Here is a 26,273-nt window from a genome sequence, read left to right on the forward strand (position 1 = left end):
AGAGCCCACGAGCCACAACTACTGAGGTCACGTGCCGCAACTACTGAGGCCCACGTGCACAGAGGCCATGCTCCACAACAAGAGAAGCCACCGCAATGAGAAGCCCGCTCACTGCAACAAAGAGTAGCCCCCACTCGCCTCAACTAGAGAAAGCCCGTGCGCAGCAACAAAGACCCCATGCACCCAAAAATAAATAAGTAAAAAACAAATAAATTTATAAAACAAAAATGTGAACTTAGATAAAATGTACCACCCAGCAATTCCATGCCTAGTTATATACCTATCATAAATCATATATAAATCAAAAGTGCAAAAATATTCATGGCAGCATTATTCAAAATTGCTAAACACCAGAATCAACCAAATGTCCATCAACAGTAGAACTGATAAGTTGTAGCATAGTCACAACAAACACTATAGAGCAACGATAATGAATGAACCATCACTACACACAATATCATAAATGACTCTCACTATATAAACTAAAGGAGCCAGAGTCTGTAGAGTCCATACTCTATAATTCCACTAACATAAAGTTCAAAAATAGGCATAGTAATCTATGATAATACTAGTGCAGATAGTGGCTACCTTAGAAGTAGATAATGGATAGGGATTGGAAGGGAGCAGAAGGGGCTTCTGATTTCCTGATCTGTTTGGTGGTTACATGGGCGTGTTCACTTTATGATTTGTTCACGTCAATAAAAAATTCATTTAATAAATAGAATGTGTACATAGCTTTGGAGGCAGAAGATCCTAGGTTCAAATCTCAGCTCTGCCACTTCCTAGCTGTGTGATCTTAACCTTTCTGAACCTCAGATTTCTTCTTTGTGAATAGAGCTGAGTAATCATACCTGCATCATAAGGATACTATGCACATTAACTCAGATAAGGTGCTAAGATATGCCTAATAAATGGCAGTGACAGTAGTAGTTGGCAATAGTAGTGGTTATGGTATGCTTTTTGTGGGGAAGGGTATGAAAAGTTCTAGAAACCACGAAGAAAGAAAGAGGCACTGCCAAGACTCTCTGCTTAGTTCAAAGTTCCTCCAATAGGGTTGGATCTCGAATGTATGCACATCAGTGGCAGTGTGCCATAATCCTTTTACACCCCCTACTTACATAATCAATATTCTTTGAAGCAATAAATTCCTGTCCTCTAAGTTGCTTCAGGAAGTTTAATTTGTCAAAGTCCACTGACAGTTCTTGTTAAGCTGGGCCCTCAATCTTCCTTCTCTGGAACTGTTTACTAGAAGCCTGTGTTCTCACTGTTTTTGTCAGGTCAGACAAAGCATGTGTCTTGCAAACTTCTTTGCACAAGGTTCAGTGCCAAGCAGGGACCAGGGGCTTCCACCTACTTTCTTATCTGTCAAGAATTTCTTGTGAGCACAAAGGCCGAGGCAACTTTACTTGCGTGGCATATCATAACTTAATTATATATACAAATAGGAAGTATATTAGAAGGCATATTTGTCGAGGGCCCAAAATCTAAAGCTGGAATGATTCCTAATTCTGCCACTTACGAACGGTGGAACTCTGGGCAAGTCACTTAATCTCAAGTTTTCTCAGCTGTAAAATGACAATAAACACAGTCCACAGGTCATAGGATTTCTATGAGAATTAAGTTAGTTAACAATACTGAGCACTAAGAACATGGCCTGGCACATAAAATATATTACAGAAGGAATAGCTGTACTATTATATGTCAGCAAATTACCAGCAACTTTAAAATCTTCGAGTTAAAATAGCTCTAAAAACTCTATACTTGCGAACCGCCACTATTTATTAAGGGAGACTCCTTCACAATGTGAGTAAAACTCCTGACAATCCAGGTCCCCCGCCTGGCCAGCCTCCCTGTGCTCGGGGTACCCCAGGCCCACTGAACTGCTTGCAGGTCCCCGGATGTGTCAGGCCGCTTGGTCTCCCAGCCATCCATATCTCCTCAAAACCCAGCTCAACGTCGGCTCATCTATGGAGGTGTCCCTGATCCCACCAAGCACAGGATGCTCCCTCCGTCCTTTGTACACCCATCTCTTAGAATATCAATCACACAAGACTGCAATACATTTTAATTTCCCCAAAGAGACCGAGATCTTCAAGGGTGACAACACTTTCTTCATCCTCTTACCTAAAATCAGAATTGCACCTGGCACAAAATAGGGACTCAACAAAATTAATACTAAAGGACATTCAAGTTCTTTCTCCTAGTTTAAAAATCCTGGGTACAGAGACGAGAGTGGAGGTGGGAAATGTCCATCATCCACTAAACAGGCACAGAAAATAAGCAAAATAAACATCTATTTACTTTTCCCCCAAATTTTTTGAGTAATAAACCAGCAAGAAAAAAATAGCTAATAAATGCACACGTTTATAATTTGAGAAACCAGCATGAAAAGATGAGGTCATTCCATGAATAATCAGAAAATGAGCATGACTTTGTCCTGTCAACTCTCTTACCCTATTGCCCACATAATTAAGTACAGTTGTAATTGAATCATGTTTACTGTTACTTCATGCTTACAGCAAACATTTCTCTCTCCCTTTCTCAAATGTGTGCAGATGATCCAATTTCCGGGAGCATCAAAGAACAGAGCTTAATAATGAAATGTTGAAAACCAAAACATATAAGGAAGTTAGTCTGACACACTCAGTGATATGCATAATCATCATTGCGCTGCATGGTAATTAGGTAGAAATGGTAAATAGTTCTCTTAGATGCCTGTAATGAGCATTGCTCTTAGAGTGTCAAACTGAATATTTCTAGAGTCAGCTGCAGGGAAGCCTGTTCCTATAAAAAAAATGGTTCTCAATTGTCACTGCACATTAGAATCATCAAGGTACCTTCTGTAAATCCTGATACCCAGGGCCTTTACCTCAAACCAATTTAATCAGACTCCCTCGAGGTCGTACCAGGACATCAATATTTTTTAATACTTCCCTGGTGATTACAATGTGCACTTAAGCTTAAGAATTACAGCTGTAAACAAGAAAACACAAGGGAGTTTGAAGTTGTTCATTCCCTCTATTTTCCCACAGCACTGGGAACAAGCCTCCATTGAAGGCTCAACAAGCAATCAATTAATTACTATTAAGTAATTAATGGCTGATTAATTAACAATAATCAATTGATGTTCGTTTGTCACAAGACTTTGCTGTATCTTATTCTCCTTTACAAGATAACCAATAAGAGAAAAAAAAAATAAGAAAAGAGAAAATCATCACTCTACCTCCTTCCAGCATCCTATATGGAACTTGAAACAGCCTGGCACTTAGAGGTATGCTGTCAAATCAGCCCCAGGACTTTTTTTTTCAATTGTGGTAAAATGCACAACACAAACTGTACCATCTTAACTACTGTTAAGTGCACAGCTCAGTGGCATTAAGTATATTCCCATTATTTTGCACCTATCGCCACCACCCATCTCCAGAACTTTTCTAATCTTCCCAAACTAAAACTCTGTACCCATTAAACAATAACTCCCCATTCCCTGCTCCTCCCAGCCCCTGGAAACTTCCATTCTACTTGATGTGTCTAGAAATTTGATTGCTCTAGGTACCTAATATAAAGTGGAATAATTTGAGTCTGACTTATTTCACTTAGCATAAAGTCATCAAGATTCATTCATATTGTAGCATGAAAAAGGAAGGGCTTTCCCTCCTATGAATATGCATGTACAAGACTCTGGGCTTTTTATATATGGCTTTACATATCTAGCATGGCCAGATTCTTAGTCAGAGAATCTCATACCAGAGACGCAAAGGGGCTGGTATGGTGCGCAGAAGTCTAAGATGGCCCCACTGTCTCTACCCATCTGGTGTCAAGCTCTTATATAATCCCCTCTCCCTGAGTGGAGATGGAACCTGGGACTTGCTCCTTGACAACACAATATAGCAACTGTGATGGGAGGGTCACCCAGCGTATGTTATATAAGACTTCATCTTAGTCAACACTAAAGAGATTCTCCAGCTGGCCCTGAAGCAGTAAGCAGCCATGTTGTGAGAGGGCCCCGTCATATGAGGGGGACATATGACAGGGAACTCTGGGCAGACCTCTAGGAGCTGAGAGCAGCCCCTGGCTGACAGCCAGCAAGAAAATGGGGCCCTCAGTCCTACCACCACAAGGAACTGAATTCTGCCAACAATCACTTGAGCTTACAGGAGGACCTCTTCCACTAGAAAGCTCTAGAAAGGAACACAGCCGGTTGACACCTTGACTGCAGCCTGCTGAAACCCTGAGCAGATGACCTAAATAGCCTCACCCACACTCCTGACCCACAGAAATGCCGAGATAACAAATATGCATTGTTTCAAGCTGCTAAGTTTGTGGTAACTTGTTATCCAACAATTGAAAACAAACACACCTGGGTTTCCCTGAGTTTCTGGTTCCAAGGGCTATCCCTTTTTACCTCCCTTTTTCTCACCTCATCTGGAGAGAAGAGACTGGAAGCTACAGATCTTTCTTTCCTTCATATTTCTCAGAGCTTGATTTGTAAATCCCAAAAAGACTATGAAAGTTGATGCTTGGAATTTACTAATTCAAATTAATTTGTCATGACAAACAACCACTCCTGGAACAATTCAAAGGAAATTGAGAGAGGAGGAAAATTAGGAGCAAACAAAATAAACATATAAGTGAAAGAAATGGGGGAGAGGAGACAGAAAGAACTACAGAAAAGAAAGGAAAGAAAACAAAACTAAAGAATTCAATATTCGATAAACATTTGTTAAACTGAATGTGTTCACCTGAAGGCATAAAGGGAATGTTTCTAGCCAAGGCTATGGGGTCAAAAATGGCTGTGGTTATTGTGCAGTAGTATAAACACATCACAGAACATGCTGTAACTCAGGAACGCCGACCACCAGGCAAGGGAAAGGTGGTTGAGTCAGCACTTCGATTTTTGATTTTCACAACGATTAGTCCTTGAGTCCTGAGTGTTTCCTGAGGCTTAATTACACATTTTTCCTAACACCTAGCAACTGACAGACTGGAAGATGTGAGGATAAAGTGAGAAGGAACAGAGGGCGGCTATAAACCAAGCAGAGGGTAATTTGAGAGGTTGAGAGAGGGCTTAGGTGGGGTGCAGAGTGAGGAGAGCCCAGGCCCTTTGGCTTCTAGAGAGAAAGAAGAAAAGGCAGGGGCAGGAAGTCCCGGGCGCTGGGTGCCAAGACTCTGGAAAATCTGCCAAAATCTATCTCACTTCTCTGAGGTGTCAAGGCAGCTGCCAATGAATTCTAGGCAGGTTCTTCAATTCCTCCGTGCTCTTAACCTCTCCTTTTTCTGAAGTTTAACAGCACTGCCTATCCCCTCTACACCCCTCACCAACCCCAAGGGGGAGTCATTCACTTTGCAGGCTGCTCTGGCTCTAAGAGTCGTGCACACAATGGTAGAGAACACACTTCTCACATCAGGCAGACTCACACTGGACACCTAGTTCAGCAGAGGACCCTGAGCAAGCTGTTGAACGCCTCTGAGCTTTCGTTTCATCTTTGGTCCAAGGTTAAAGTAACACCTACCTCACCAGGCAAGTCTCCATGAGATAATACACAGAAAACAACAGACGTCTAGCAGTTGCCCAAACGCTTGGTTTTCTCACCCCATCCCTGAGTAGCCAGCTCTGATCTGGATGTCTAAATGCACGTTATTGCTATAAAACATTCTGATTTCAAACATCCTAACAACAATAGCAGGGAGCTGTTTGTAATCATATGGAAAAAAAATTAGAAACGTATCTATTTCTAATTATTTATTTAATTTTTTACGAGGCTTCCCAACTAAAATATGAAGAATCCTCCTCTAATTTTCATTTTGGTATAGTGGGATATTGCAGTTGTTACAGCAGACTTTTTATTGACGTATACTTGGTTTAAATATTGTGTTAGTTTCAGGTATACAGCAAAGTGATTCAGTTATATATATGTATTCTTTTTCAGATTATTTTCCATTATAGGTTATTACAAGATAATGAATACAGTTCCCTGTGCTAGACAGTCAGTCCTTATTTAGAACAGACTTTAGATAGCAGATTTCTTGGTTTTGAATCCCGGTTCCAATACTAAAAGCTGTGTAACCTTAGGCAAGTTATTTAATTCTGTAAGCCTCAGTTTCTTCATATATAAAATGATACATAATCACATCTATTATGATGGTGATAATATCTATTTCATGCGTTTGTTGTGAGGATTAAATAATCCAATATTTGTGAAGCACTCAGAGTGGTGCCTGGCACATCATTAGCGATGTATAAACGTTGTTATTACTATTATCGTTATCATTCCATGAAAACACTTCTGCTCAGTAAAAGAGCTGTATTTCTGTAACGCACATTCAAATCCTCGGCACTGCTTTCGAAAGGAAGAACAAATAATAACAAACATACTCTTTCTTCCTGGCTGTTTTTCCACATCTTGTTTAAATGCGTTACTCACTAGCATTTTCCACTTTTACCTATTCTGCTCCTATTCTGGGTGGGAGTGACAAATGAGACTCATTGTCCTTCCTAAAACTAGAGTCAACATCTGAAGTCTGATGGCAAGTCTTTGTTTTACCTCTCCTTTTCAAAGAAGAACAATAGTTTCAGATGATAGTTAAAGCGTTCTCAGTGAAAGGAAGTCATACCAGCGACTTGCCAGATGTCTCTGATTAATTTGCCTGTGTTCCACCAGACATTCTGCACGAGCTCATAATTTTGTTCTGCTGGTGCTGAAGTTTGTTAAACAATGTCTACATCAACAGAAAATTTAATTTCAGTAAAAGGTCTGACCTCTGCAGGCATGGTTGTCTTGGTGCTCAAGGCAGGTCAGACATGGACAGAAATGCGATCTGAGCTCTTTCTCACCCACCTTTGCCACTGATATTCAGTTCTCAGCCCTGAGAAGCTCTGTACTTGTTTCAGAACCCATTCGTGCCCCTCCATATATATCAGTCTGTACCATCAGATGGATCAAATCCATTCTCTGTGTCCTTTTCACACAGGTCTGAGCTCTCAGGATGTAGCACTTGGTGAATATTAATGAAATGGGTAAGCTCTGCTCAACTCTGCTTGGAAGAAGTTGGGAAGCAGCATTGTTCTTCCTACCAACCAATACAGTGTATCAAAATAAAGCAGACTGGTGCCCAAACTAACCTGACTTGAGCCCTTTGATCTTTGTGGGTTAAGAACACTGGTATAGGTAGGTAGGGTGGGGGACCCCCAGAGGAAGAGAACCAGACATATCTTTCTTGACATAAGAGAAGTCATTTTAGGCCTAAGCCATTTTGTGATCTAAGTCTGGCCACAATGCTTGCTCTTGATCAGGCCAGAAAATAACCATATTGGAGACAATAAGTCAGTTGTAAAGACTCCCAGTTCTATTTCAAAGATAAAGATCAGTCTGAAGCATATTCTTGAGCTATTCTGCAGGATCCAAAACTCCCTCAAGCACTCAACCACCCGACTAACTGGAACCTAAGGAATGATCATGCTGACCTTTATTGATTTCAGTCAACTAGAGCCAGGACTCTGTCAGTCTTTGCCCCACTTCTACACTGAATTCTCCTCCATGAATATGCATACAATGCCCAAGCCCCTTCATAAATATGCATGTACCCTTAGCTTAAAACTTTCCCAATTTTGCTGTTCAGGGACATACTACTTTGGGAAATATCTTCAGTGTTCTCTTTACTTGCTGCAGGTAATAAATCCTTCCTTCTCCTGCTCTTTGGTTTGGTAGTGTCTTTTGGCTTGACACCTACCCAGAGGCAAATCCAGTCTTTGCGCAACTGTTTTTGGGATTGTAGAGGGAAAGAACTGGTTTCAAAGTCAATCTTGGGTTCTAATCTTAGCTCTGCCACTTACCATGGCCTATTCTGCCACTCCCCTGCACCTGTTTCCTCACTTCTGCAATAGGGGAGAAGTGTGAAACAATCTCTAAGATTCTTCCAGCCCTAAAGTCTTCTGATAGTTACTATAATAGATTAAATCAGGGATCAGAGTATATGATATACTGGAATGCTCTGACTGATCATGATTTATGATACTTCAGAAAGGCTGAGTACCTATAATAAAACGGGCTACATGCCCACATGGTTGTATGCTTCTGAAGATCTAAAATGGTCAGTGGGCACAAAGCCAAGTCCCTACAAAAGGCTATGATAGACTGCAGGTTCCATTCAGCTGAAGAGGGATTCCACATTGTGCCCACCTCAATCTGACAGGCTCATTTTCATTTTCTGTGACATTGTCCTAATACCGAACACAGGTCTTATTTTGTCTGTAAGTTCTCTCAAACTTCACTACGGTCACAATTCCCACCTCAAAAGATAGCGGTTACAGTCAAAACCACATAATCTAGAACTGTAGTATCCAATACAGTGGCCATTAGACACATGTGGCTATTTAATTTTAAAATAACTTGAAATTAAAAATTCAATTCCTCAGGGGCACTAGTCACACTTCCAGTGCTCAACAGCTACATTCTGCTGTTGGCTACCATATCAGACAACACAGATTCTAGAACATTTCCATCATTGCAGAAAATTCTCTTGAACAGCACTGAGTTATTCTAGAACCTGATCTTAAAAAGTAGCCCCTTGAATTTTGCAAGAGACAAATTAAAAGAGTTCTCCAATGCCATTAGAGCATACAAGTTCCTCCAAATAAAGCAGGGAGGTGCAACTATACTATTTAAGCTCCCCCTTCCTACCTTACAAGTACACTTGCTGGGTACAAGACAACAAAGATGGCATGAGTGGGCTTCCTGGCAGTTGCTGAGGTTCACTTGCCATTTACAATACATTTGAGCACAGGGGCCTCAGCAAACTCGCAGACTGCGGTGGCATGGGCTTGAGAGTCTCTCATGAATTACCGAATCTGAATCCTCAAATTCGAAATCTATCATCCCCCCAAATGTTATTCTCTGGTTTCTCTCAGTACTTCATATCTCCCCCACGCTGTTGATTGCAGGAGGGCTGGAATCTCCCCCCACTTTCTTTCTCATTGGTAAGTACTCATCAGAGACATACTGTTTGACAAAAAGACTAAAACACCATTCAATGACTTTCTGATCCAGTGTGGAGGGAGAACCTGATCCAAAATGTAGTTGACACGTATTAGTAAAAACAAATTTATTCATAAAGTCAGCCAGGAAACTTTATAAAGTTCAACAAATAAATCATGAGAACCTAAAACTAAATGAAGGCTCCATTTTGACTGTTACCTTAAATTCTCTAATATCTATCTAACAGGAACTGCTTGGAAAAGTAGCCAAACCAATGGACACTGTCCATTATCCTTTTATCAATGAATGGTGCTCTCATCTTTTCTAATGTTCTAACTTCCAGAAAGTTTTTTCTTCCAAAATTTTTGATAGACTGTATAAAGACTGTATATAAAGACTGTATAAAATTTATATTTGGATAAATTATCCAAACTTTACTTACAGACTTTCTCTAAAACTGGAACTATTTGAAAATGGAAAATGAATTGTAATATTGAGCACTTTCAAAGAATTAGACATTTTTAAATCTCTGAATTGATGTTATCTGCGTTTAGCCACTTATTCCAGACTTAAGGGGAAAGACATTTTGTAAGGGAAATTGCAGGGAAAATTCAGGTACAAATGTCTGCAAGGGGAAATAAGACATAAACCAGTCAATGACAAAAGAGTGGTTCCCATATTCTAATTAACTTTTCAATTTAGAACTAAAAGGCTCTATGAAAGCATAAAGGGATTATGAAGGCATAAATAATCTAATTTGGTCTCTTTAGGATTTAATCATTAAGGAATCAGTTATCCCATTTCTTCATCGTATCCCCAACACAAACTTGTACCCACTGGGCCTGCCTTTATGATGGATGAGGGGAATCATTGCTCATCCTTATTCATCCATCCTTCTAAGGGCTGTAATGTCTTTCCTCTCCTGTGTCCCACTCACTACAGACAGATGGTTTGGCCCAAAAACTAACTGTGCTTAGCTATTGATTTCCTCTACCTCGTTATAATAGAGCTAATAAAAAATACAGTAGAATGTACTTATCTTGGATTGTTCTGTTACCTAACACCAGGAGAATAGTGTTTTGCCTCAAGACGGGCATAAGTCTTTGGAAAAAATAATTGAAAATAATCTTCATTCAAGAGGAGAAATCTGGTGGAATATGTAGTAAGAGGGTCAAAGAAGATGAATTACTATTAAATTCTCTCGCACTTCTCCTAGATATATAAGCACATTGTTATTGAAAGAATTTTTGTGGGTAAACAATATATTGTCTTATGTATACACATATAGTATGTATAACATATGTATGTGTATAGTACGTATATAGAGAGAATGCATAATACAATTATTATATGTGCATATATCTCTTATACATCAAAAGAGAACACTATGATGTTCAATTTTTGAAAAACAAGCGTAAGTTCGTAAGCAACGTTTATAATTTCTGAATTCACACCATTAAAAATAAATAATTATTATTTTTGCAATGGGAATACAGAAGACCTTTCTAAGCCAACTAATAAATAAACTCTTGGCTTAAAAAAAGTCTTCTGAACTCTAACGTCAATCAGATTCTTTCAACCACAGAGTATTGTACGTTTATAATCCGGCATGACTTGTTTCCTTAACAAACATTTATTGCTCATTCACTATGTGCCAAGCACTGTCAACAAATTGATGAATTAAACTTCCCTTTATAATCCTGTTATCAAAATTAATCATTTATTTGTTTAAGTCAAATGTTTTATCTTGATTTATATTATTTATGTGTGTGAATAAATTAAAGTTGTTTTAATTTCACAAATCTTGGATTTTGCAAGAAGGACCCAGGCTCAGCCAAGACATTATCAAGGCAAAAGATCTAATTTCAACTGATAAATATTTACTCATTTAAAAATAGTGCAGAAAGGAGACCCCAACCATAATGTTTCTAATCAATCTTTCCTGGTTAGGAAATTCAAACTTGAGCCAGAAAAGAAACGTACCCATACACACACACACACACACACACACACACAAGAATACTGTGGGAAATATTTACATGTTCTTTTAAAAATCCTTATTTTTAAAATTAATTCTAGCTTTTAATTGTTCCCTCTGCCTGAAGTAAGTGCCCCTTCTACCTGGTCTATTCTCCTTTTTCTCCTTTGGGTCTCAGTTAAAGGTCACCTCCTCAACCAGGTCTCCATGACAATCCCAATTCTGTCCCCTCCTTGACCTTCTCTCCCTCTTAATCCCAGACACCACCCACTCTACTGTCAGTTTCATCATATCATTCATCTTAATTAATAATTACACAATGTTTACTTGTTTCCGGGTATACTATCTTCCCACAGGAAATGCTCTGTGTCTATTTATTCACTGATATATACTTAGCATCTAACACAGTGGCTGGGAGAAGGCAGTGCTTAACTAAAACTGTGGGATGAATGAATGAATGCACCCCCCTCAGAGGCATCAGCTTATCCCTTTTTCATGACACTTGCAGACTAAGTGCTAAGAAGTGGATTTTGCTATACATATTCATAATTCAGTGTGATTTGTGTACACCCGTTAAGTCTACTTCTTTGGAAGAGAGATGGGCAGACTCCCTAGAACCACCTCTGCACTCCCCTAGGGTTTTCAAGATAACAGAAATGACTTTTGTAAACTCGGTTCCTCAGTTATGCAAATCACAAATCAAAGTCCAGGTAAAGCAGGAGTCCTGCTTTAAAGAGAAGTTCTACTTAAAGGGAGACGCTGTTGCAAAACAAAACCCTTTCAGAAGCCCCTCTATCCCAAAATCTGAAAGGGTTAATATGCGCTTCTCCATTGAGGAGACTCAATAAATAGCGTTCTAATGTTTCATAATATTTAAGGCCACCTGAGTCCAAAAGCGGGTGGGAACTTACCTGGAGTCCTTTCTGACTCTCGCTTTCTCAAAGGAAAATTCAGGGGGTTTGTTGAGGTCATAGGTTCGGGTGGTGGGCTCAGCAGACACACCAGCCTTCGCTCCCCTCCTGCTATGGAGGGAGACCAATCCCGAGGTCTTGCGGTGGACCTCAAGAGGCACTTTATCCGGAGACGCCTGACGCGGGCTTCCTCCCTGCATGTGTACCACATCCTGAAGCTTGTTCAGCTGGATGCACTTGTTCTGGAGCTCCTCCGTGAGCTCTGCAATGGCCACAGTCTGCTTGGACAGCTGCTCCCGTAGCTCCTTCAAATGGTACTCCCGCTCCTGGATCTCGGCATCCTTCCTCCTCAGCTCTCTCTCCAGCTCTGTCACCTTGCTCCGGAGGGCACTGGTAGTGAGGTTCCCGGAGTGGCCATCTGGATTCTTGGAATGTTTGGGTTTCACGGAACCATTTCCCATTTTGCTCAAGGACCTGAGAGAGGGCAGAGAATTGGGGATTCCCTAGTGGAGTTTCACTTCCCAACCGCCACCGCCACCCCTCTCAATCCGCTCTGTTTCATAAAGAGAAACACAGCGCTCATCGCTGTTGGGTAAGCAATAAATTCCCCCACGCTTCCAGAAGAAAAGCAACAGATTGATTCCCTTTGTCCCTCAATGAGGAGGAGCTGGCACTTGGTTTCGTTCTTCCCCATCCCTTTGCTGGCCCAAGCATCCCACCTAATAAGCATTTTGCACAAACGGCCTGCGTTACCTGCTCTTCTCTTTGGTCGTTCTCTCCGGACAGCTGTCAAAAGCATCACAACACAACTGCGATTCGGATGTCAGCATGGCAAAGATAAAACACCAACGAGCAGCTGCGGCTACCGCAGCAGAGGCTTGTTAATGTCACAACTCTCACAGCACCCTGAGTGGCTACACTAAGAAACCTCCCCCTAGTTTAGAAAATAACACATCTGCACTTCGGGCAGAGGAGGCACAGTTGGTGTTGCTGTATTAGCACTTTTCTCCAGCCGTGTGTGCCTATTACGTTTGGCTTTTCTGACAACGCTCGCTGTTGCAAACTTCTGGATGGCAGTTACCAGAAGGTAAAACAGAGGCATGGGGGTTCTTCTACATCCTTTACTTTATATCCTAAAGCCAAGATTGTCCAAAAAATGACAACCTATGGTACGATACTGTATTATTTTCCTGTAAAGAATATCCTCAGTGTAGGCCCCAAAGTAGTTACTAATCCAGTGAGTCTCAGGATGTAACAGGCAGACTGGGGATTATGAGGCATGATTTTAGTTGATTCAAAAATGTTTTTTAGGGATTTCCCTGGTGCAGTGGTTAAGAATCTGCCTGCCAGGGCTTCCCTGGTGGCGCAGTGGTTGAGAGTCCGCCTGACGATGCAGGGGACACGGGTTCATGCCCAGGTCCAGGAGGATCCCACGTGCCGCAGAGCGGCTGGGCCCGTGAGCCATGGCCGCTGAGCCTGGGCGTCCGGAGCCTGTGCTCTGCAATGAGAGAGGCCACAACAGTGAGAGGCCCGCATACCGCAAGAAAAAAAAAAGAATCTGCCTGCCAATGCAGGGGACACGGGTTCGAGCCCTGGTCCGGGAAGATCCCACATGCTGCAGAGCAACTAAGCCCATGCGCCACAGCTACTGAGCCTGTGCTCTAGAGCCCGTGAGCCACAACTACTGAAGCCCACGCGCCTAGAGCCCGTGCTCTGCAACAAGAGAAGCCGCCGCAATGAGAAACCCGCGCACCGCAATGAAGAGTGGCCCCTGCTCGCTGCAACTAGACAAAGCCCGCACACAGCAACAAAGACCCAACGCAGCCAAAAAATAAATAAATAAATAAATAAATAAAATTTATTTTTTAAAAAATGTTTTTTAGTTCAATAGCTATGTATTTATTTTAACATTCATTAGAAATATAAATAATTGGCACCACAAAAGTTTGAGGTTCAGTAAGATAGTTAGATTTACTGAGTCAATTCAATGAAAATAGAAAAGAAATCATCTGCAGTTAATAAGCACATACGAGCAAAATCAAAAAGAACTTGAAAGGCTGAAGTTTGGAAAATACTGCTTTGATTAATTATCATAAGGTTTAAGTCTTTTTAAGCTAGCTACTTAAATTTCATACCTTTGCACGTGTAATTTTTGACAGCCATAACCCAAGAAACTTGTAAACTAAGTTTGAATGACCGCTTATTATCTAATACGAGATAGATGGAAGTTTGAAGTTATAAATCTCACACATTCTTGGCCCTCTCTCTCCCCAAATTTCAAACTCTGAGAGAAATAAAAGCTTAGACTGATTTCACTAGCTCTACCGGAATCATCATGAACCTTTACAACCAATACAGAGACATAAACAGCCTCTAAGTTTCAAACTGATGCAACCAAATAGTCAATGCAGGTCACCTAAGATGGATGGTAGAAACAGAAAATAAATTCACTTATAAAAGTAATCTTGCAATACCCAGACATTCTTCATAGAATTCAGGTTCAAAGTAGTCGTTAATAAACATTAGCCTCCAGGGAACTGCCGTAATATGTTGCAGAGATGTGGCAGGTTTAACATTTAAGTTTCTGTTGACTCGGCAGCATTTACTATTCCTATATATTAGGAATATATAAAAAGGTTAAGGAGACTAGAATTCAAAGAAGTGGCCCAGGACACTGTGGTAGCCTGAATAAGCAATTCAGAAGATATTAGATTGGGACCTGAGAATAAACTTGAATGAGATTCTGAATGACAGGCATGAGAAGGGTACCCCCAAAGGGATCTTAAATTCATGTGCGCACAAGTTTTAACATGCAGCAATGAGACATCTCCTAGATGTGCTTTTTTGGTTCATGGGCAAGCATTCCTAATCCAAGACAGGATAGAGGGAGGGGAATGGGTGGAAGAAAAGAAATTGCCTTATAAAGAACAAAAGTAAGCACAAACATTTTAAAATCTAACAACTCATTCTTTATTCATAGAACAATTGTTTACTAAGACCAAACTAAGTGTCATGTACTATACCAGGGGCATAGTTCCATGAATTTGCAGTCAAATTCGACACAGAGAAGACTTCTAGCATTCTAAATATGAAAAGGCTTAGAATCATTTTTGCTCTATGTATGGTAGTCAAAACATTCTGTACCAATCCAATAATTTTACAAACCTGAAACACAATTAGGCAGAGGTGGTTAAATTCTCCCAAAACACCAGCTATTCTCTGGCTTTAATGAAGTCAGTTTGGAAGCTGAATAAATCTTTCGAGCTATTTAGAATTCTAAAGAGGGATGAAATGAGACTAACTAACCCATCTTTCAAGTCGCTAATTTAAGATATGTAAGGACTACTGAATGACTCAATACTAAGTCTGATTTCTTACTTAGTTCACCCCTTTCAATTCTGGTGTCCCTCAAGCCAAGGCTTCGAGTGTCTGGCTTCATAAAACCTAATTAGACTCCCTCTGTTTCCTGTCTGCATCAGTCACTAAGAGAGACAAGCTATTTCTCAAATATGTATTGCCAGTCACAACTGAACCACAGGATTTTGTTCCATCAATCTAGCAACTACAGGTTCTTAGAATCATTCTTGTAATCAGAGAACAGAATGCAAAGTAATAAGAAATGAGCTTGGAGATAAAGATCAGGATATTTTTCCTTCCAGTTTTATTGAAATATAATTGACATATAGCACTGTATAAGTTTAAGGTGTACAGCAAAATAATTTGATGTATATACATCATGAAACGATTACCATAAGTTTAGTGAACGTTCATCATCTCATATAGATACAAAATTTAAGAAATAGAAAAAAAATTGTTCCTTGTGATGAGAGCTCAGGATTTACTCTCTTAACAGCTTTCATATATAACACACAGCAGTGTTAATTATATGTATCATACTGTACTTGACATCCCTAATATTTATCTTATAACTGGACATCTGTACCTTTTGGCTGCCTGTATCCAATCCCCCCTACCACCACCACCTCTGGTAACCACAAATCTGACCTCTTTTTCTATGAGTTTGTTTGTTTGTTTTCAATGTATAGTGAAGTAATAAGAAATGAGCATGGAGACGAAGATCAGGATTTGACATAAGCAATGGAGTCAAGCCAGCCAGGGTAGAAAAACAATCTGCCTTTTCCCAGCTGTGTTACCTTCTACAAATTACTTAGAATCCTCGGTTTTCTAATCTAGAAAGTGGATATAATTATGCCCATCTCATAGATTTATTATGAAGATTATGTTTGTAAGGTATCCTGTGCATTGTCAGGCATGTAGTACACACCAAGTAGCATTTATAGTGTGTGACTAGCAAGGCACTAAGTGACTTGGTATGAGGAAATGCCCAGAGGGCATCATTACTGGGTGGGGAAGAAGTCTAGTAGACTGGATGTTTTCCGGACAAGAGGTCTTTAAAGATGAAAATTATTGGGGGCAGGGGAGAGGGGTATCCTTACTCTGTCTTCATTAAGACAAAAAGTCATTCTGGGACTAACAACCTGGGAAACCCTCCCAGTTAAGCAAAGCCCCACCAATAGATGACGACCAGAAAGTTTCATAAGCAACGCAGCCCAGGTTCCAGGACTGCAAGGACTCCTCCTTTGTCATTCCCTTATGTAGCCTCTATCTATTTACACATATTACACTGAAATCCTTAAACCAAAAGGGCCCACCTAATAATCTTCAAAGGCAACAAAAAACATGGTTCACTTTGAAGGGGATATTCTTCTGCAGCCAGGGACAGGAGCGAGGAATACAATGAGCAGTGGCATCTAGCAAAAGAGAGGAAAATTGTATAAAGTTATAAATTATTATTACATTAATTTAATCATGATTTAGGAAATGTCATATACAAGAGGTAACTAGAAAAGACACAGGAAAAGCAAAACTGACTGTGGACGCTCTTGCAGGCAGACTAACGCCTGACAGCCAATGTGGGAGGAATTAGCCTTTGTTGTCTGTTTTTCCTCCAGCTCTAAAGTAGTTTGAAACCAAAATCTTGGCTCTGATCTAGATAGTATCTATTTTTCTCTCTACCCGTCTGGATTCTGACATATATATATCTATACATACAGGAGATGGTATAGTGCTGGCTAATGTTATAGAGCCAGAGTCCCAATCCAAGCACTTTCACTTAGTATTTATAAGCCCTAGGCCTTGACATTGGGCATGAATGTGAATAATAGAAGAGGTGGATAGACACATAGATAGATTGACAGATAGATAAAATAATGTTGCATATCATTTAGAATTGTTAGAGGGTTAAATGAGATAAACCATGATAAGCATTTAGCACAGGGCTTGACGTATAGTATGCGTTCAATGTGCATTAAATATTATTGTTATTACTGTTAACATTATTTAGCCAATAAAACAACTCATTTTAGTGGAAAAACTTATTGATCAAAAAATATGTACTAAAGTAACAGGACATTATAGGAGAACAAAGTTAGAGTGCTGATACTACCAGACTTCAAGACTTACCATAAAGCTTCAACAATCAAGAAAACGTGGTACTGGTGAAAGAATAGACAAATAGATCAATGGTACAGAATAGAGAGACCAAAAACAGACCCACAAAAATTTAGTCAACTGTTCTTTTACAAAGGAGCAAATACAATTCAATGGGGAAAAGATAGCCTTTTGAACAAATTGTACTGGAACAACTGGGAATCCATATGCAAAAAAAAGAATCTGGAAACAGACTTTACATCTTTCACAAAAATTAGTTCAAAATGAATCAAGGTCCTAAATGTAAAACACAAACTATAAAACTGCTAGTAGACAATACAGGAAAAAATGGAAGTGATCTTGAGTTTGGTGATGACTTTTGAGATAAAACACTGAAAGCACAATCCATGAAGGGAAAAATCGATAAGTCGGACTTCAATAAAACTAAAAACTTCTGCTCTGTAAAAGGCACTGTTAAGCAAATGAAACAACAAGACACAGACTGGAAGAAAGAATTTGCAAAACACATATCTAATAAAGGACTACTATCCAAAATATACAAGGAACTCTTTAATATTCAACAACAAGAAAAAGAACAATCCAGCTGCAAAATGGGCAAAAGATCTAAACAACCACCTCACCGAAAAGATACACACATGACATACAAGGATATGAAATGATGCTTAATATCCTATGTCATTAGAGAATCTCAAATTAAAACAATGAGATACCATGCTCCTTGGTATTTATCCAACTGATATGAAAACACAGGCCCACACAGAGGTTTACAGCAGTTTTACTCATAATTGCCAAAACTTGGAAGCAACTAAGACATCCTCCAGTGGACGGCTGGATAAACAAACTGTGACACATCCAGACAATGGAATATTATTTGGTGATGAGAAGCAATAACTATCAAGCCCTGAAAAGACATGGAAGAACTTTAAATGTATATTGCAAAGTGAAAGAAGCCAATCTGTGAAACCTACATCCTTTGTGATTCCAACTATATGGCATTCTGGAAAAGACAAAACTTGGAGACAGTAAGAAGTTTAGTGGTTTCCAGGAGATTGGGGAGAGGGAGAAAGGAATGAATAGGTGGAGTACAGGGGAATTTGGGGGCAGTGAAGCTATGTTGTATGATACTGTTATGGTGGATACATGTCATTATATATTTGTCCAAGCCCATAGAACTGAACAACAACAAAAAATGATCTCTAATGTAAGCTATGGACTTCAGTTAATAATTTTTCCATATTGGCCCATCAATGTATCACATTGATGCAAGATGTTAAGAATAGGAAAGGGAAGGGGAGACTATGGAACCTCTCCATAGTTTTCACCTTAGTTTTCTGTAAACCTAAAACTGCTTGAAAAAAGAAATTCTATTAATTAAAAACAAAACAAAACAAAACATGTACTAGGAGTGAACACAAGAAAGCTGATGGCATATTTAAGGAACAGGCTGAAATGTATGATGGGTGAAGGAGAGTGATGAGAAGTGAAGCTAAAAAAGTAAGATAATAGAATGAGATACTGAAAAATTTCATTTGCCATTTACGGTATCTGGATTTTAGTGTAGGTCAAGTTGTTTTCAAGTTATATGGTCAGATCTGTCCTTTAGAAAAATAAACAACTTTTTTTGGCAATAAATATGGAATGGAGTGAAAAGAGCTTACAGGAAGAAAGACAAAATAAGAGGCTACTGCACCAATCCAAGTAAGAGAGGATGAGAACAGGGTTAACATCAGAAAGCGTCCCAACCCTATTCTAATATCTTGAACTCAAGAAAAAATGAACCATTTCCATGGTAGCCATTTCCAAAAGAGAAAAACAATATCATAGGGCATCTGGCAAAAGCTATGGCTATAGGCAACTCTGCAATTTCCTTCCCTTCAATAAATCATGAAAAGTAGAATAGATTCTTTTTCATGATATGGGCAGGTTAGCTTGAAGTCAAATGAATGACACAGCCTTCTCGAGATAGTTTTCTAAGTACATATGAAACCGATGCATCTGGTGGTGTTACTCTTAACTTTGTCTCACCAAATGTCTTTTAGAAAATAATTAACTATCATTGAGTATATAACCCCCTGCTGCTCCTCCCTGAAGCAACCACAAAGAGTTGTCCTTGTGAGAAACAGCTCAATTTCATATTGATTCTACAATTAATAGCGTCTGTCCATCTGACCTTGTGACTGTTGACCTTGGGCTCGGTTTTGAATCTACTGCTTGTTTTCTCTGTCTATGGCATTTTAATTTGTGGAGTAATTCTCTCTTGTCAGGCAGTCATATGAGCTTTTATTGTACCAAAGTTTCAGTTACTCCTGAGGCTATCTCCTTGTAATGGTGCCCTAACACACACACCCCACAGAATGTTTACAGTGAGTCTTATAAATGCCACATATCCCATATGTTCACTGCCAAATGTAGTGGCATTCCATTCAGCTATTTTGGGGTGCCATAGTAGCAGATAAGGAGGCAAACACACAGAAATGTAATTATATAGGTGTAGGTCCAGAGATGGTAGCTGATGGAATCTGAGTGATGTTAAGAAGAAAGACAAAGATCTGGAAGTTTCCACTGTGGCAACTGGGTAAGAGAAGATGTCATTAACCAAACTGAGGAGCAGATTTGAGGGATATGACAGTGAGTTTAATTTTGGACAGTTTGAGGAAACTGTGGAAAGTTTAAGGTCAAGAAGTTCAGTAGGCAGTAAGAAACAAGGGACTAGAAAATCAAAAAGGGGGAGCTGAAAATACCTAGCAATCATAAGTAAAGGCTGAAGCTGAAGAAGTAGATAAAAGTGCCCATTAGATTGGCAATGAAGAGAAGAAAAGTGTTTAGGTCTATATGAAGTTTGAAAGAAAAACTAAAGATGCTAAGAAGACGCTATCGTGTTAGAGAAAGGATGTGGAGGGATTAACTGTATAAGACAAGATGGTGGGAGTAATACTGCAGAGGCAGAATCTCTAAATGTGGTAATTAAGTGGGTGCACACAAAAGGGGAGTCAAAAAAGATTCCAATGTTTTGATCTTGGCAGGCGGGGAGGAAGGAAGGCAGTACTATGAACTCATTCATTCATTAAAAATGAATAGAGCACCATCGTTGGGTTAGGCACTGTGACACTGACCACAGTCAAGAGAATAAGCAAGCTTTATGGAAAAAGTGATGAATCTGGATTTATATTTGTTGACTTTGAGGTGCCTATGAGTCATCAAGGTGGAAATGTCTAACACATGGCAGCAAAGAAGAAAGGTCAAGGCAAGTGAACACTTCATAGGTAAGAACTGAAGTCCCACTAGTAGATGAGATCACTGAGGGAAAAAAAGAAAGGAATGCCTCTATGGTTACGTATGTACATTTAGATGGTACCTGTGGATATTATTTATAGGAGAAGAGGGGGAGGAGATGCAAATAAAAGCAGTGAAGGAACAGTTGTACAATAAGAGATCTAGAAGTACATTGGAAACCATAAAGATAAGATTTTCAAGAGGTGAGCAAGCTGCAGTTCACATCCCAGAGACATATTAAAGCACATGAGGGAAATATACTGAATTTGGCCTTTCACAGAAGAGTTGGGATAGAAACCGGATTACAAAGGACGGCGAGAAGAGCTGACACTGAGAGCAGAGACTTCAACATGGTACCATGTTTCAGGCAGTGGATTTTTAGAATTGTGAAAACTTGAAGAGTATTTGTAAGCCCCAAATAATGAATCAGTGAATATAGAGAAAATGAAAACATAGGAGAAGAGGGGATAATTGATAGGAAAATAGCCTAGAGGAAGCAAGACAATACGGGCTCAAAAGACTTGGGCAGCATCCAGGCAACATACGCCTTCACTGTGAGGTGAATTAGCCCTCACTTGTAAGGATTTCAGAGGACTGAAATGGAGCATTTCAGGTAAAAGAGAAAGATCTCTGTGTACCATCTTTTTATGTCGTTTATTCTTAGTTACACAATGTTCCAATGGAGACGATGGCCTCTAATTCTCCAAAGATAATTCTCCACCATATTAGCGCCTATCCTCCTGCGTAAAACTGAACAGTAGTACTGGCAACACCTACTGTGTGTTATGTAGGTAATCGTCTTCTCCAAGAGTTAAATGGAAACTTGCAAAGAAAAGAGACAACAATTTCTAAGGCACTGTTCGGGGTGGGGAGCGCAGGCAGGTGTCTGTTGCTCTCCTCCTTTATAGAGAAGCCCCTGGGAACTGCAGCGACGAGATGAAGACCAGAGCTTCATCCTTTCTACCTGTTCATTCTGCCTGCGTTGTGCCTTTGCAGGGTCTCAACTGCTATGCATCCGTACCCTAGTTCTTCTCAAACTTGAACCCCTTGCTTTTTCTCTCATCCCCAAAGTGACGGATTGGTTTTTGTTTGTTTGTTTACTCTTGCTTCTTCACCAGGAAAAACAGAGCGAGAAATGTGAAAGCGCCGCACGGTGCCGAGAGTGACACAGGACACCCACACAAGTTTACAAGTCCTCGCCCAAGTCCTCGTCTCCTAGCAGCTCCCCGTAGCTCGGTGAAGCGAAGCCGGGAGCGCACGCCCTGAGAGCACTGCCAAGCCCCTAACCCGGAGCAGCAGTCTCCCCGGCCGCCGGGGCTAAAGGAATGAGAACCTGACGTCTCCCCACCCGGGCTGAGCTCGCCCCTCCCGCCCGGAGCCGAGCTTCTGGAAATCCAGTAGCCTCCCCCTGCCTCCCGGAGCTCCCTGCTGGCTGCCACCCCGAGCGAACGCACAGCGTGCACACGTCCACACGCCAGCAACACAGGCACGAGAGCGGCTGGGTGTGGAACGGAGGCGCACCGCACGAACTGCATGCCCAGCCGACACCCGCGCGGACCCCGGCCGCGGCCCCCCGGCGCCCCTCGGTGCCCGAGCCCCCAGCCCGCGAGCCTCACCAGACAGCCGGTAACTTTCCAGGTGCGCAGCTCGTCCCCTCGGCACCGCCGCCCCTGCGTCTCCGTGTCCGCTTTCTCGCCTCCCTCCCTCCCCAGCCTCCCACGGCGCCCCAGCCGGGCGCAGGTCAGTTTAGCCAGGCCGGGCGCGGGGCGCGTAGCGCGGGCCCGGGGCTGCCGGCGCCGCCGCTCGGGCTACGTGAGACCGGGGGGCACGGGCGAGGGCGTTGCGCGCAGAGGCTGCGGCGACTCCCGTGCTGCCGCCTGGCTTCTCCGCGGGGGCCGGTGCAGAGAAGACGCGCTGGGAGAGAGGGAGAGAGGCAGGGAGGGAGGGGGGAAGGAGGGAGGAGAGGCGAGGACGAAAGGGAGGGGGCGGGGGTCAGTCGGGGCGATGGCGTGGAAGAACAGGGAGCCGGCTTCCCTAAAGGTGGGGTCACCCGCCCGCGCACCCACACCGGCCCCAGCCTTTACTCCCGAGACACGGTAGCGGCAACAGCATCGCCCAGAGTGAGAGAACTTAAGTAGGGAATTAGCGTCGTGGTTGTAAGCATTTTTTTTTCATGTTATTGTTTCTATTTCAAGTGTGTGGGACGAGGCTAGAGGAAAGTTCAGGGAGGTGTTCGTCTTTTCCTTCCCCTCCTTCTCTCCCCCCGCCCCCGCCCCCAGGTCCGTTTTCACTGCAGGCTCTCTCCCGCCTCGCCTTCACTCCCAGAGCGCAAACAGGCGCACGTACCCCGGACGTGCTCTCCTCTGTCACACCGGTCCCCTTCTAGAAGACATGTGACCCTGGAGCAGCTTGGCGACGCGCTCTTCCCGGACTCTGGAGCCATAACTTGCATCGAGTTTGCCAGTTCACATGATGCTGGGGGCAGTGGTTTGAACCGAGTTTCAAGGGACCTTCGGAATCTCTAGGTCCTCTGGCAGGGAGCTTTCTTGATCACCCAAGTTGGTAATCCTCTCCCCGTCGCCTTTTGATTACATGTTTTTTCCTGAGGCTCGCATTATGGTTTTCTAAATATATATATACCCCACCGCATTATTTGCTGTGCCCTGGAGTTGTGAGATCTCCGTGTGGCTTGTCCCCTTTTCTCCTGCCTCCAGAGGAATTTCACTGGTAAATCCTCGGAAGACAAGGGCAGTTTCTGTGCGGAGGAATGGGAACTACAGTGAGGGTCTATTCACTGTGCCTCTAGAGAATGTTAGAACCCAGCTCCCTTGGGTTTTAAACCACAGGGTGGCAATGGGACTCATGTAATGCCGGTCTGCACTAGTACATATATAAACTTACATAGAAGTTAGGCCCACGTAAAATATGTTGAATAGGGCCATTAAATTTCAAAGAAGGGAAAATGTAGTCCTGGTTTTTGTGTGTGTGTGCTAACTGGAAAAAAATCGGCAAAAGTACAAAGTACTTTTTCATGAACACATGAGAGAGTCTTTCCATTTTACGCAGGCCTTCGAAATAGCCCAACTAGAGGAGATGGGGATGGAGAAGAATTCCACAGGAAAAGGGAAAATAATTAAGTCATTGTTAAGTCACTGTAATAATGGACATTTAAGTCAATGGCCTTATGGACAGTTAAGCAACAAAAAAAAAGAGAAAATCAGAGATTTTCAAAGTCCTTACATTTAATTTAGTACATGGGGGTGGTGCTGTAGGTAACTAATTAATGGGTCCAAAAATTGATGTATTGGGCCAGAACTTGCATTTTTCTAATGAAATAGAATAGGATAAAAATGTCAGAGACATTTACACATAGTACAAGTAAATATGCTCTATAAACCTTTCTCTTCGGTTAAATAGGTAAATGTGTGTGTACTGGGTCAACCGTGTAATATGTATTTTCTTACTGTTCCTTGAGGTAAAACTTGAAAGGCGCTGATGTAGTGCAGGCTGCTGCCCAGAGTCAGAGTTTGAGGGAGAACTTAGGTTCCTTCCTAGGGATCCTGTGCTCTGGCAACAGGGCAGAGTTATAGAGAACAAGGAGGAGGGTGAGAAAGAGGAGAAGAAAAGGGACCATGTTTGAGCTCTTTATTCATTCTTCCCACAAATGTGCTTGAGCAGCTTCTATGCCTTAGGCCCGGTGCTAAAATCTGGGAATTTAATGGTGAGCAAAGTCAACATGTGATCTCGGCACTTTAGAATCCGTTGGGGGAAACAGACATCAATCAACTAAACACAAAAGTAACTATATATGTGATAAATGCTATGAAGGAAAATATGATATGAGAGCAAAAATGATGGTGTCATAATTTAGATGAGGGAGGCTACAATTAATAAGTAACCCAATTTAAAATGTCTTCAATGATAAGGAAATTTATTGTTTCATATGGCAAGAAGTCCCAAGGTCAAGAGGCTCTATCTAGTGAATTCAGCATCTCAGTGCTGTCAGGGAAGGCCCAGGGCCGGTTCCGTTATTCCCCCTGCCATCTCCAGCATGCCAGCATGGTACTGGGTCTGCCCCACCCACGGTCCAGAGCAGCTCCCTATAGGACAGACAATCCTGACAGTGCCCCATGGTAGCAGAGTATGTCCTTTTTCCAGAGTGGGGAAATCTTTCTCAGAAGCTTCTAGCAGACTTCTCACCCGTCATCAGTCCAAACTAAGTCATATACCCACGCATGTCTAAATGCTGGGAAGGAGGGCCGCGGAGGCGGGGAGTTGAGGATTACCGTAATTGGTCAAGGCTCTTCAGGATTTGCCCTTGAATTTTTCAGGATTGCATTCTTTGAGGAGTCGATACTTAAACAAAAAAGGAGAAGGTGGCAGTGGATGCTGGGTAGCCAATCCAGAGTCTGCTACAGGAGCTCAGGGATGACGCCTCTGAAATAAATGACATTTAAACTTAAGATGAGTAACAGCAAGAAGTAAGGAGGACGCACCTTCAGGCAAAGGGAGTCGCGTGTGTGGTCTGACCGCGCCACCTGTTAAAGGTGTACATGAAATTCCTCATTTACTACGTCGACCCATAAAGGTAAGTGTACCTGAGGAAGCAAGCTCAAAGGGTTAAATAACGTGATCCAGTTTACAGAGCTTATAAGTCACAGAGCCAATCAATCTAATTCCAGAGCCTAAAATCTTGGCTTCTGCCTCTACGGAGATGGTGAGAAGCCAGAATTCACTGGCCTTTCCCGGCCACTGACTGAGGAACAGAGCGCAACCTCCAGGCCCCCTCTGCAAGGTTTCTCTGGGCCCACTGGTAGTGCAGGACCCATGTTCATGAATAAATCCTCTAGTACTGGGTGTACCTCTGCTCCACTGGGTGTCATGGTCCCCACCAAGCACTGTCACCAGAGCGCTAGCGCTCTCATGGTGTCAAAGCTCAGAGATGGCTTGTGGAGATGTGGAGAGTAAAATGCCCATCTTTGTGTTAAGAAGCCCTTAAGCAGCCTTGGTGTTTTAGAAAAATCTGTTTCTCGTACTTTCTTTCTCACATGGACATGCATCTAAGGGACTAAGCTGGGAACAGACTGCTTCCCCTGAGCTCAGACTCCCAAGGCCCTGCCTAACTGAGTTCTGGTTCACGTTCATCTAGATGAAATACTATTCTTTGGGGATAAATGCCCTCACAGGAGACTCTGTAGTTGCCCTTGCACTTGGCTGCCCCATTAGATCAGCCTTTGTGCTCACAAAGTTTGAGCCCAGCTCAGAGCACCCCGGGGTGCAAGCTGAGCTCTCTCCGTTGTGTCACCAGAAGAAGCTCTTCTGAGGGCACGAGAGGGGCACATCCACCATCCTGGTTCCCAGTTTTTTCTCCCTGTCTCTCTGGTTCTGCTCCCTTCTCTCTTGTCTTCTTTCATTTGTCTGCATGCTTATTTATCTCACCAGACTGACCTCGTGAGAAGCCATTTCAATTTCTAAAGCCAAAAGCTTAGGTCACTGTGCCCTTCTTTCACTTCAGCTTTGCCAAACCTTAACCCAGGAGAAATACTACCATTTGCTGTTGGCATTCCTGCTGTCCAGGGGCCGGCATCCTCAATATGCTTATGAAACAGGACCAATTGATTCCACCACCGTGTTCCTGCTGTCTAACCTCCCTGCAGCCCACCATCC

The 26,273-nt window shown here is 41.9% G+C and overlaps 1 protein-coding gene across 1 annotated transcript in view; it reads right to left on the reverse strand.

Moving 5' to 3' along the window:
* PRKG2 (protein kinase cGMP-dependent 2) overlaps window positions 1-12,322 on the reverse strand; it is an 86,973-nt gene extending 74,651 nt beyond the window's left edge. The window contains exon 1 of the mRNA XM_067736367.1: window positions 11,862-12,322. Coding sequence (XP_067592468.1) covers window positions 11,862-12,322 — 461 coding nt within the window. The remainder of the gene's footprint in view (window positions 1-11,861) is intronic.
* Window positions 12,323-26,273: the final 13,951 nt, after the last annotated feature.

The sequence above is a fragment of the Pseudorca crassidens genome, chromosome 4 (assembly GCF_039906515.1).
Source record: "Pseudorca crassidens isolate mPseCra1 chromosome 4, mPseCra1.hap1, whole genome shotgun sequence".
Classification (NCBI taxonomy): Eukaryota; Metazoa; Chordata; class Mammalia; order Artiodactyla; family Delphinidae; genus Pseudorca; species Pseudorca crassidens.